Source organism: Lottia gigantea (genome assembly GCF_000327385.1).
Source record: "Lottia gigantea unplaced genomic scaffold LOTGIsca_154, whole genome shotgun sequence".
NCBI lineage: Eukaryota > Metazoa > Mollusca > Gastropoda > Lottiidae > Lottia > Lottia gigantea.
Window position 1 is genome coordinate 387,916 of NW_008707862.1, and position 13,427 is coordinate 401,342.

General features: G+C 34.2%; 1 protein-coding gene across 1 annotated transcript; it reads right to left on the minus strand.

The window, feature by feature from the left end:
- Window positions 1-3,741: 3,741 nt before the first annotated feature.
- Window positions 3,742-6,080, minus strand: LOTGIDRAFT_173282 (hypothetical protein; the record flags this gene model as incomplete). Its single annotated transcript, XM_009050750.1, has 4 exons — window positions 3,742-3,890; window positions 4,366-4,511; window positions 5,002-5,146; window positions 6,050-6,080. The coding sequence occupies 4 exons, from the start codon at window positions 6,078-6,080 to the stop codon at window positions 3,742-3,744; spliced, it is 471 nt and encodes a 156-aa protein (XP_009048998.1).
- Between the last annotated feature and the right edge of the window lie 7,347 nt (window positions 6,081-13,427).

Sequence of the window (13,427 nt, forward strand, 5' to 3'; positions counted from 1 at the left end):
GATTTCTAATCTAAGATAATTAGTAAATCTTCAGACACGATTTTAATTACATAGCTTTAATTACTTAGAATTGTCTGACTTAGATATTAATGGGCTATAGAGAAGATAGATACCTACTTTTCTGCACCATGTATATAGGCTAATGAAGACGGGTAACGCCATGCAGGGTGCAATGAGGGAAATTTTGCCAGGCCAGCGGCATTAGTCTGCCCTTTTCCGATTTCCAACTGTCGAGGGATCATTAATGTGCACAGTCTGTGGCACACGGTGCCTCGGTTTATTGTCCCATCTATCCTAACTAGACACTTTTTCCATGTCAGGCCCTCTTACCCACTGCCCGGGGGAAACCCCCTACTTCATATAAATGCTTTATAGGTAGGCCTACGTCACTGGGAGACTGGGAGGGGTCTGGGAACATTAGAGTCTGTTTCGGCGGGCTGTGGCGCATGTTTGGATGTGCATAAAGAAATGGGTTTTAGTTTCATTAATTATATAGCCTACACAACTGCACGACATCTGTTTAATTAGCTATATTGAGGTATAATTAATTATGTAGATCTATCTTTTAGCTTATCCTAACTTCCAAGGTAAGTTTATATAAGACGAAGTTTGTAATATCTTTGTACGAAGCCTGAAAAAATAAGTCACATGGTTCCATATGGCTCCATTACTTTCATCAGATCGATGACTACGACAGTTAAAGGGATGGTGAATTCTTAAGGTGCGGGCATACGAGCGGTCTTGGTCGGAGATTTTTGTCACCGACTAGATTCTTGTCTTGAGTTTCACCGACGGCTGCGGGCACACGAGAAGACCATTACCGCTCGTGTGCTCGCACCTTTAACTTTTTATGTGAGTCAGTGACACTTGCAGCATTACAATTTTTAAGGAATACAATCTTTAATGACATTTTAGGGTCTTTTTTCTATTGAGGCAAAAATCCTGTTGTCTTTCGTAAGATCTCGGTAGACTTCACACAGTTTCCACCGTTAATGTAGACATCAAATAAACGATATATCTATCAATTATCATATTTATATTTTTGATTGCTTTTTTAATATATTCCTTGTTATGTTGTCAAATTCGATACGAGGTATTTGCTTTGATATAGTTACGGCCCTGGATATATTATTAGCAGCTTTTGCTTTTGCGATAGTGAATTGATATGTGGTTGAGCATTTCTATAATTAATGAAACCACGTACATTTGATGGAGACTGGAATGATGCACACCGAAGTCAAAAAATGGCCCTGACACACACATAAAAAAGCTAGAAAACCTCTCTACAACCTCCAAAGAAGATTTGATATATTGTGAAGTTGGAAACGAATCAGTCATAATATTAATATTCTGAATCAATGGTCATGAATACAAAATAGAACGTTATCATATTACTACTTTTATTATATAGAATATACAAACCAGACAAAATACAATAAAACTAGGGGAAACTATGTAAATACAAGAACTGGACGAATAATTCATTATGGTTAAAAGCTGGAACCGTTTTTCTCTTTCTGGAAGATCACAGTAAGGGAATCGAGCGCCATCGAAGAGTCGCAGAAAAAGATGTGACGTCATGTAGCAATCGTCTGCAAAGGAACTGGTGTAGCAAGTGGTAATGATGTCTGACAATCTAAAAGATACAATATTAAAAATAGATTTAATCGATTTATAAATGGAATTAAAGGGATAGTCAAAACTGCTGACCACAAATCGCAATCGTCCTAACTTCGGGACTAGAGTAACTGCTAGAGAGGTCTACTCTAACGGAAACTAACGAACATTGGCGAATGTGCCGAATGACCACCAAAGCGTTGAGCAACTGTGCAATATACTTCTTTAATGTTTTTATCATATTGGGATTCTAAGACTTTATGGTCAAATTTCGAAAATTATTGGTACAGATGATGATTGTATTATACACACGAGTTAAACTCTAATCAGTTCCATTTAGACCAAAGACGGCCATTTTGATGTCATTAGAAACCGCCATTCATTTGACCAATCGTACCCAGTCTCAGAAACGGGAATTTATTTTTAGCTTAGCTGATTAGTAATTAAATGTTCAAAGCTCACTGCCGAAATTTTAGCTTTCAAATCCATTGTGTCTAGAATTATCCACTTTTGAAAGTTAAAATGACGACTCGCCATTTCTTGATTCTCTGCCATATATAAAATACATACTTCATATAGAAATAGAATTCTTAGTTTGAGGTATTTTTGAAGAAATTGTGCGATTTTTGTACATTTCTAATATTATAAGACCCAAACTCAATCCCCGAAATGGCGATTCTGCCCCTTTAAAATAGCAGTCACATATAACAGCCATTTTAACCTTCACAAGTGAGTCACATTACAATATTTGCTGTGTCAGCAAATGTAGCAGACGAAATACAACGAGAGTCGACAGAAAACGACAACCGATGACAAGAAAGGAAGTACATAAGTGAATGTCGCTAATGATGTTCGTCTGCTCACTGTTTCGATAACATTGCTAATGATGGTAGTTTGAGATTTTGAGTGACAAGTTGACCTCATTACAGAAAATGGATGTTTATCCTTTATTTACAAAAATCTATTAAGTTAAGTCTGAAGTTGGCTTTTCATAAAAACATTAGGCTTATTATCTATTTGAAGGAAATGTGCCTTCATAGGATATATGACAGTGGAACGCAAAATATGGCTGTTTACTACTATACAATTTTCACTCTCGATTTTGCCATACTTTTGAGATTTTGAAAAACGGAATTGTATTGCTTGTACAGATTTATATCTATAATATATAGCTTTGTATATGACAGTGGTAGCCTACAGATGATTGTCAAATGCAGGCTGCAGGGGTTGATAGATGCCAAGTTACCATTCGCTACCACTGGTATTGCAGACTAGTTGTTGGTAGTCGTGGTAGTTGTTATTAGGATTTGGATCAATAATGTGGTTTTGTAGATGAGAAATCCTCAGAACTCGGCCCTTGGCAGTGAGACGCGAGCAACTCGATCTTCTTAAGTCTGACAAAACTAGTTATGATCTGACAAGGTTCTTGTTGCTTGTTTAATTTTACTTCCAGCTTATTGATATAGTAGACTGAAGCTGGGAGTTGTTGGTAGCTGTGGTAGTTTGTAGAAGGACCAGGATCAATTAGATGTTTTGGTAGGCCTACTGTTGGTTAAGTACATGAGAAATCTTCCAATCCGGTCGGGTCGACTGACATGGCGGTGAATCTCTACCCCTGTCAGTGGGGTAGTGAGTTAGGCGATCTGACCAAACTGTTGTGTTTCTGGTTGCTTGTTAACGCCCACTGGAAGTTGTTGGTAGTTCTGATAGATGTGGTAGTTGGTAGAAGGACCGTGACCAATTAGACGGTCAGTACTGTTGGTTCGATAGAATCCAGAGATAAAACTCAGCCTTGTGAAGCGTGAGCTACTTGATCTTCCACAGTCTAACAAAACTAGCTGTGATCCGACTAGTTTCTGCTTGCTTGTTAACGTCCAGTTCCAGTTTATTGAAAGTTGTTGGTAATTCTGATAGTTGTGGTAGTTAGTAGAAGGTCCAGGATCGGATGGTTTGGTACTTGTTGGTTTGGTACATGAGAAATCTTCAAATCTGATCGGACCGAATGAGATGAAACTCTGCAGTGTTGTGTGGAATTATTCGTTAAAACAAATCTCTTAGTTCTGGACATGCATGACTCTTATATCAAAATTCAGACCAAACAAAGATCAGAACCAAAATGATCACCTACCCACATAGACTGTTCATTAACCCCATTACTGTCACATCAGGTGGTTGAGTAGAATTGGTTTGAAGATTTTGTTCATGTGTGACTCTGTCGATACATACTGGTACCTGATACAACCCAATTAAACACGACTGATTCGTAGCGAACACTGAAATAAATTTACCAAAGAAACAATGACTATGTAGATTCTCCAAAAGGGTCGAAAAACTAAATCAAGAGTGACATCAGATTGAAAAGATGCGTAACACTGGTAACTATAGTGTACATTCTTTAAGCAACCGCATTGAATGGAACATGGCGCCTCGCTAACTGGTCCAATCATGAATTGGGTCGTAATTCCCTAGGGCTCAGAGCACTTGATGTTGAAATTGAAATACCATTGTACCATTGTATCCCTTTACAGACAGGGTGGACAGTGGAGGGGCGATTGCCCACAAAGAAAAGAGGCTGGCCCGCCCCCACCGCTCCACTTTCAAAATCTTTATCAATTTACATTTGGAAAAATAGCCCGTGGCCCCCTGGAAAATGTTGTGGAACAATCATGGTCGGGATTTCAGTTTCAATATTGCATTATGATCTAAAAGGCAGTCATGTTGAAAAGGAGTTCATGAACTAAATCATACCGTGGATATTTTGACAGAAATAATAGAAACTGGTTCTGAGCTTGTCAATGTCCACCAGGAGGTTCAGCATCCTCTTCTGTTCCAGATCATCTTGACAGAAGTTGAGTATGTTCTCAATACAAGTCACAGCAATATCCATACCACTTCTATAATTACAATGCGAGTGTATTACATGTATACGCTTTGTCTTAGACTTAACCAAGCAAAATATCAGAAAATTAGGAATATAGTTGAAAAGAATAAGTAGCTAGGCCAGTAAAGATTTTATGACTCGGTTCTCCCGCACTTTAAAATTTCAAATAGACTGAAATGTTTTTTTTTTTATTGAAATATATAAGCTTTAAAGGGATTGTAAAGAGGTTTTCTAAAGTGTATTGGGGACACTGATAGCATCAATATACACCATTCCAATTTTCGATTAGACGTCTGTGGCTTCTGCATGTCCAAAACTAAGAGTTTGATGACATCACCAAATATATCACATAAGGCCCTTTACGATTAGTGACATCATCAATTACTTAGTTTTAGTGGAATTGCCGATGGGAATATTGTGTAGGCATGGTAAGGACCATTGGAAACTCATTGGTCCGAGGTCTCAGAACTGCTCCATCCGCCCCTGATGAAAAGCGATATTACCTGCAGAACTGTGTATCTAATCTGCCATCAATGAAAACTGAACCGATTGTATGTTTTAGATTATACATTCCTGACTCTTCTATACATGTCTGTACTACATTCTCTATCTCATCTGGACACTTATTACCTTCTGTGTTAGATAGCACTGAAATTATATCAAATGTAGTTTGACTTGTTTCATGTTGTAATGACATCGTATAATTTCTACGCTTCAAGGTATAAAGATTGTGGCGTATATTACTACAGTTAAATTGACTGTTAAGAGTTGTTACATTTTTTATGTGTATCAGGTACACTGATAGCATCAATTTACATCATTCCAGTTTCCAATCAGACGTCCTTGGATTCTGCAATTCCCCTAAAAATAAGTGTTTGATGTCGTCACTTATCGCGAAGGGCTTTATGTGATATCGCATATATTGCGATTAGTTATATTGCGATTAGTGACGTCATCAAACACTTATTTTTGTGGAATTGCAGTGACCATAGACGTCTGATTAAAAATTTGAATGGTTCAAAATGATGCTATCAGCGTCCCCAATACACATACAATGATTAGAAAAACCTCTACAATCCCTTCAAATGATCGACAACAAGCTGACTACACTGGGTGATTTTCAAATTGAGAAAATTTCGTTTCGTAGTATGAGATCTGCGATCCTTAAAATAAACAATACTTATTTTAGCGCAAATTTTTATATGCGTTTGGGCGGATGGGATTTAAAACCCACCCGACTAGGCCCTTTCCAAACCCCTTAAAGGAATACTACGTCTTAGAATGAACATAAAATTTGATAATTTTAAACTTGGCCAATAAGAGCATAGTAGATATACCTGGTGTCATAACAATCCGATAAATCCAAAAAACTTAATAATTATCCATAAATATGCAACTATTGAAAAAAAACGCTTAATATCAAGAGTAAGCGTTTTTTAATAATTATTTAGTTTCAAAAATTTCCAATTTTTCAGATTTTACAGGGATTCAGTTGTAACATTATGACATCAGGTAAGTTCACTGATGTATCACTTTAAATGATTTTCGTACCATTTAAGTTGAGTAGACAGGAATAACGCATCTTGGTATTGTAATGCTATTACAAACTCCGTCAAAGTTCGTAATACCTTGACAAATATTCGTCTGAAGACCAATGGACGTCATTTCCGACGCAAGAAGTTAAACGACGTCATCAGATGGCAAGCATTTTAACTAACAGAGCTACGATCCCTTACAGCCTGATCTGGAACCTGCCCTCGTGAACACCATTAATGCATGTTTGTCCGGCAAAAATGTAAAAAAAAAATATCTTACCTTGTAGAATGAAGAGAATTATAAACATTTCCAGTCTGTCTCTATTAAACCTTCATTAAACAGAACCTTTCCAAAAAACTCAAAATCAAATTTCAAAATTTTGAATAAAATTATGTTTTGACAAGCTCAATAACATCTGTAGGCGTTCTGTCAACTTTAAATATTGAAGATCAAAACAGATATTTAAAATTTTGGAAAAAATCTATAAATCATACAGCAACAGATAATTTTCTAGATGTTTACAACTTGTCAGTCGTTAAGAACTAAAAAAATGTGCGGAAATGATTTTCCTCCTTGACTTTAACTAAGAACTAATTCCAGATAATTGGACAGATCAAGGTTAAAATTATATGGAAAATGTCATTTACCGAAATGGATAGTAAATAGCCATAACGTTTATCTTCCTTTCCCTAATTAGTCATATTGATGACGATTCCTGCTTTTGATACCAGCGGCATTTCTCGATATCAGTCATTTTATCGACCTTGTTAGTGGTCATCGTACAAGTTTACATGCATCTGTTTGCCCCTAGTAAATATTTTAAGCCACTAATAGTGCAATAAGCCATGGGGTTACAGGGGAATACAGATAATCTTTAGCAGTGCTCATACTAATTTAGATTTAGGCATATTGCCTTCTAATTCTAATATGCTTTCTCAGCTGCTCTAGCCACTTGTAAGAATGCATATTCGGCGTCTGGTTTGTTTGCAATTGATGAAAAATAATACTGGATGGGTGAAACTATAGTTAATGTAACACATGTGGTATTAAATATTTCTATATCGCTCTACAATGATATTGATGTATTGAGCACTATTTTAACAGTGGTATTTCTATATCGTTCTACATTAGAAGAATCGAGCACTATTTCACCAGTGGTATTTCTATATCACTCCACAATTGATATATTGAGCACTATTTTACCAGTGGTATTTCTTTATCGCTCTACAATTAATGTATTGAGCACTATTTTAACAGTGGTATTTCTATATCACTCTACAATTGATGTATTGAGCACTATTTTAACAGTGGTATATCTGTATCGCTCTACAATTGATGTATTGAGCACTATTTTAACAGTGTTATTTCTATATCGCTCTACAATTGTTGTATTAAGCACTATTTTAACAGTGATAATTATGTATGGCTCTACAATTGATGTATTGAACACTATTTTAACAGTGGTATTTCTATATCACTCTACAATTGATGTATTGAGCACTATTTTAACAGTGGTATTTCTATATCTCTCTACAATTGATGCGTTAAGCCCTATTTAACAGTGGTATTTCTATATCGCTCTACAATTGATGTATTGAGCACTATTTTAACAGTGGTATTTCTATATCACTCTACAATTGATGTATTGAGCATTATTTTAACAGTGGTATTTCTATATCGCTCTACAATTGATGTGTTAAGCCCTATTTAACAGTGGTATTTCTATATCGCTCTACACTTGATGTATTGAACACTATTTTAACAGTTGTATTTCTATATCGCTCTACAATTAATATATTGAACACTATTTTAACAGTGGTATTTCTATATCACTCTACAATTAATGTATTGAACACTTTTTTAACAGTGGTATTTCTATATCACTCTACAATTAATGTATTGAACACTATTTTAACAGTGGTATTTCTATATCACTCTACAATTAATGTATTGAACACTATTTTAACAGTGGTATTTCTATATCACTCTACAATTAATGTATTGAACACTATTTTAACAGTGGTATTTCTATATCACTCTACAATTAATGTATTGAACACTATTTTAACAGTGGTATTTCTATATCACTCTACAATTAATGTATTGAACACTATCTTAAAAGTGACAATACCTTTTTAATTGTATGATTCCTATTTAACTAACATTTAAACATGTATCAACTACAAATACTAAACAGCATATCGGTAGATATACTGAAGAATTCTTTCGTTGCAGTAATTTTCCATAGTCAGATTTTTCAATATCAGATTGACATAACTTTTGCCTTGAGGATGAAAAATCTTTTACGTTTCAGAAACTTGACCAAAGGACGAAGCGTTCGTTATGACATTGAAGAGATTACACATAAATTTAACTATTAGAGCAAAATAAATGCAAATTTTAATGTAATGTAGGCAATTATAGAAGCACTCAGTCCTGGGAACTATGATTATTATCATAATATAGGCAATAAGACTTTGATATTTTATCAACTAGTCATTAAATATCAGTCTAATGAGCAGTGATCTACGTTGGAATGAAATAACGAGACAAGAAGTTCAATTTTGTAGACGTTTTTTTCTGACTTCATTGACCCTCAATCTGAAAACAACCTATATATTTTTCTATGGTTCAATGAAATGAAAGTTTTACGTCCTACTTTTATGCACCAAGTTGGCTAATATGCCATACAGAGTGCAATGAGGTAAATTTTGCCACGACAACCTGCTTTTTTATTTTATTTCTAACTGTCGAGATACCTTTAACGTGCACAGCCTGCACCACACGGTACATCGTTTATCGTCCTATTCCATCAATTAGACGCTTTTTCCATATCAGCCCCTCCAATCTGCATCACTTATTGAATGAGACCGGGTTGAAAAATCCGAAAGTATCTTCTCGACCTACGCCGGGATTGTAGACAGGACCTTCGGGTTAGCGTCTTAGCAAGCGTCTAACTCACTGAGCCACCGCGGCTCCCGGTTCAAGATCTGATAAAAATATTACGAAATAAATGAGGGTTTGTAAATAAATAAATAATAGTCAGTGCCATCTTCACAATGTCAAGCTATTACGAACTAAGTCTAATACCTTGACTGTAATAGCCACCTTTCTTTTATCAATGAATTTTGTACATGCAGCTATTTGATTGGATTATACACTATGGAATACAGCCAATCAGAGCCCTCGACAAACCAAACAATTTGGCATTGAGAGCTCTAATTGGCTGTATTCGCTATCGTACAATCCAATCAAATCGCTGCATGTACAAACTTTCGTGATATAAGATAGGTGGATATTGAAGTCACATATTAGACAGTTGGTAATAGCTTGACATTGTGAAGATGACAACAAACCTGCTCTCATCAAACGCGTGAGTAGTTTGTAAAAGTTAGATTGTCATCGGAAAGGAGCTAATCGAGACTGGTTTAATCGACAAGGAGATAAAGTGCCTAGTTTTGAATCACTGCCAAGATTATAACAATTCTAAGCATGATCTTGATGTCAACTCGCAAAAGCTTTCAACCAAATCAAATACTTCTATAAAATATAGATTTGTACTGAACAATGTCAACAAGTTTCTAGGTAAAGACTTTTTATATTAAAAACAAAACAGTTTGATACTTTACATATTCACATCTAGGGTAAAATAAATCTAACATAAATTTTAATATTACTTTCAATTCATTGCATTTACATCTAATAATTCATTGTCAAAATGTCTGCAGTAGGCTACACTACAAATACAATTATTTGATTACAGACTGGACAATGACCCCTGTCCTTAAAAGGAATTGTAAAGAGATTTTCTAAATTTTTTGAGTCTGTAGTTGTAGTTCTTGCACTTAAACTATGCGTTTAATGGTATCACTATCGCAAAGATCCTTATATATATCAATAGCAGCTTTTGTGATAATAACGTCATAAAACTCTTGGGGCCGTATTGCAGCGCTCTTACCTTGACTAAAGTTGAACTTTGGCTAAAGTCGAACTTTACAAAGTTAGGATTAAGGCTTTAATTTTCTACATTTGATAGTCAAATTCAAGCACGACTTTCGTAAAGATCGACCGGTGCATACCTAAAATTCAAGTCTAACTTTAGTCAAAGTTTGAGTAAAGTACGAGCGCTGCATATGGCCCTTAGTTTTTAAGAATTGCAGGAATCACAGATGTCTCACAGGAAATTGAAATGGTGCAAATTGATGCTATCAGTGTCCCCAATACATATACAAAGTTTAGAAAATCTACTTACAATCCCTATAAAGGGCGCAGAAGAGCATAAAACACATGGGTCTAAAGCCTTGCCAATTCAATATAAAGGGAAATAAAGAGCATGATCAGAGAAAGTAATCACTTTTTAATTCAGAACAAATCAATTTACCATCAATATTTTTTCTTGTCAAATCAATTGAAGCATATATAAATATTTAAATTTTCCTATCTTTCAATCTTTGCTAACAGTGCTAATTAATACCATCAGTGTCCCTGATACATATCAAAAAATGCGAAAAACCACTTTACAATCTCTTTAATGAACACAACATAGGTCTGATTTCTATGTATCTAAATTACATCTATGTATTCTACCTACAAAAAATCATACTCTTTATATAAGTGACATCCCCTCATGTAAAATATCATTAAGCACCTTTATAATGTAAATAATCTATTATAAAGTTTTATATACAATAACAAGATTATACTATGATCAACTTTACAATATATAACAGAGATATTACCATCTACATATTACTGTTATCATCCCATATAACCCTTCCGTTAATGACTTCATTAAATTCAACACTATCTCACAACTTTCATAATTCTGAAACACTTACATATTACTACCCTGTTTCACTGTTGCAGATAAACTTTGTATTGGGGACCCAAGTAATAAATATTCATGATGTCATGTGATCAAACCAGCCAATCAGTATGCTTCTACTTAGAAAAATGTTACAAAAACAAAATTCATGAATATCATATGAGTACTGGATGATTTATATCAACTCATACAAAGCCATTTCGATAAAGTTAATCAGGGTCCCATCTATTCATTGATAAGATGCTCTGTTTTTAATGAAGATGTCACTTCCTCTGTTCGTCAAACAAAAAGTCATATCTAAATTCTGAAAAGTGATACAGACAGTTGAAGTTGAATTCTGCTATCAGATGGTAAAACAATTATGATGATATCCCTTTACTATTTCCAATATATATTAATATATCACTTAAAAACCATAATTCTTCTAATCAATTCTAAACTAATTTAAAGGGATTGTCAAAAGGTTTTCTAAAAAAAAATTGTGTATCGGGGACACTAATAGCATCAATTTGAACCATTCCAATTTTCAGTCTGTGGTGCCTGCAATTCCACTAAATATAAGTGTTTGATGATGTAACTAATTGTGAAGGGCCTTATGTCATACAAGCATATTTTGCGATTAGTGGTGTCTTCAGACAATTAGTATTAGTAGAATTACAGAAACCACAGACATCATCCAAAATTGGAATGGTGTAAATTGATGCTATCAGTGTTTTATGTGATTAAGCATATTCTGCGATTAGTGACATTAGTGATGTCATAAAACACTAACATTGTGGAATTGCAGGAATCACAGACATCTGATTGAAAATTTAAACAGTACAAATTGATGCTATCAGTGTCCCGATACACATGAAATATTTTAGTAAACCTCTTTACATTCTCTTTAAGAACAAAAATTAAATTGGCATAAAAATTCTGATCTAATTTAAAACAAAATGCAACAATTTCAGCACCAGTAGCATTGGTCTACAACTTCTTAAATGAGACCTAAAAATCTAACAAATATATCTACTATAAAACATCTCTATAATCATGCCCAGTAGACAATGCCTAACTTACAGCACCATAACCAAAGCAGAGTTCATTTCTGAAACATTTCACCCTTAAAATTCATCAAAAGTGTGAAACTTTTGGATTGTATAATTCTATAAAAAGGTGTTAGAAAACCATATCAAAAACTCAAAAGCCAGTGTTGTTCTTGCTACATAATGTAAATTCCCACACTTAAGACAATTTCTTTTCAGAAATGGGTAACAAATACGACCTGGCGATATACTGGTATTATGATAAATACTGCACTGGTATAGGAATTTACATCCTTAGTCTGTTGTTTTAAAAAATACCAAAATATCCCCATATCGTGATATATGGTAGTTATCATGATATATCATTAAATTTTTCTCTAGATCATTTCCACAATTTCAACAAGTAACTTAATATTTGAAACATATTTTTTTTAATATATTCAAGACTGGGGTGTTTTTAAGAGATATTTATTATTTTTGCTTACATTTAATAGCTAGATAGAAAAACAACAACATTTTGCATCAATAACCAATAAAAAACCATACTTAAGTAATATTGCAATATATACCCATATCGTGATATATTAATGCTTATCACCTAGCTGTAGTACCAAATATTCTTTATCTCTACTGTTATTTCAAGCACCATTAATTGAAAAAATCCACAATTCATTTTGAGTAATGGGTACTAAAATATTCTGGTTATATTTCTCATACAAACATACAAGTTACAAGCTAAGAAAACTATTGCTTATCATGGCGGCAACAAATATAATATGATGACCTTTGATATATAAATACAAGGAATGCAGAAAAAAAAAGGACCCACCAAAAGTTTTGAGACAGTTTACGCAAATTATAATAAAATAATATATAGACAACTTGGGAAGACTAGAAAATAATCATCTTCACAATGTCATGATCTTACATAACTCATAAGCGTACTTTTCTTGTATCACACTTGCAAATACAGCCAATCAGAACCCTCATTAATAAGAAATGATATCGTTCAGGGCTATGACAGGACAAATTGAGAGCTCAGATTGGCTGCATTCTCTAGCTTACTGCATACAATCCAATCAAATTGCTACAGACCGCGATACAAAAATAGTGCCCACATAGCACTTTGACATTGTGAAGATTGAATACAACATGATGCAATGGCACTCATTGGGGTCTAGATAAACAAAAGCTAAGGCTTCTTTCTGATTTTGTCTCTGATTTTGTATTTTGTATGTAATGATCATGATCTATTGAAAAAAATATCGAAGAACAAAACCATAAAAGCAGGGATCTTATGAAAAAAAAAAAGTCAATTTTAGTAATTTACTATACCAATTAGTTGAAGAGGATGTTGAAATTATTAGGTTAGAATAGCAATTATGTGTCTGTGAATTGAACACCAATCATCAGAAAGTTTCAAGAAATAAAAAGATACAATAATAAGCATAATTTCCTATAAAATAACTATTAAATCAAGTACAGTGTATAAATTATTCTAGAGAAAATCTAAGATCAGTTGAGCAATAGATACTGGCAA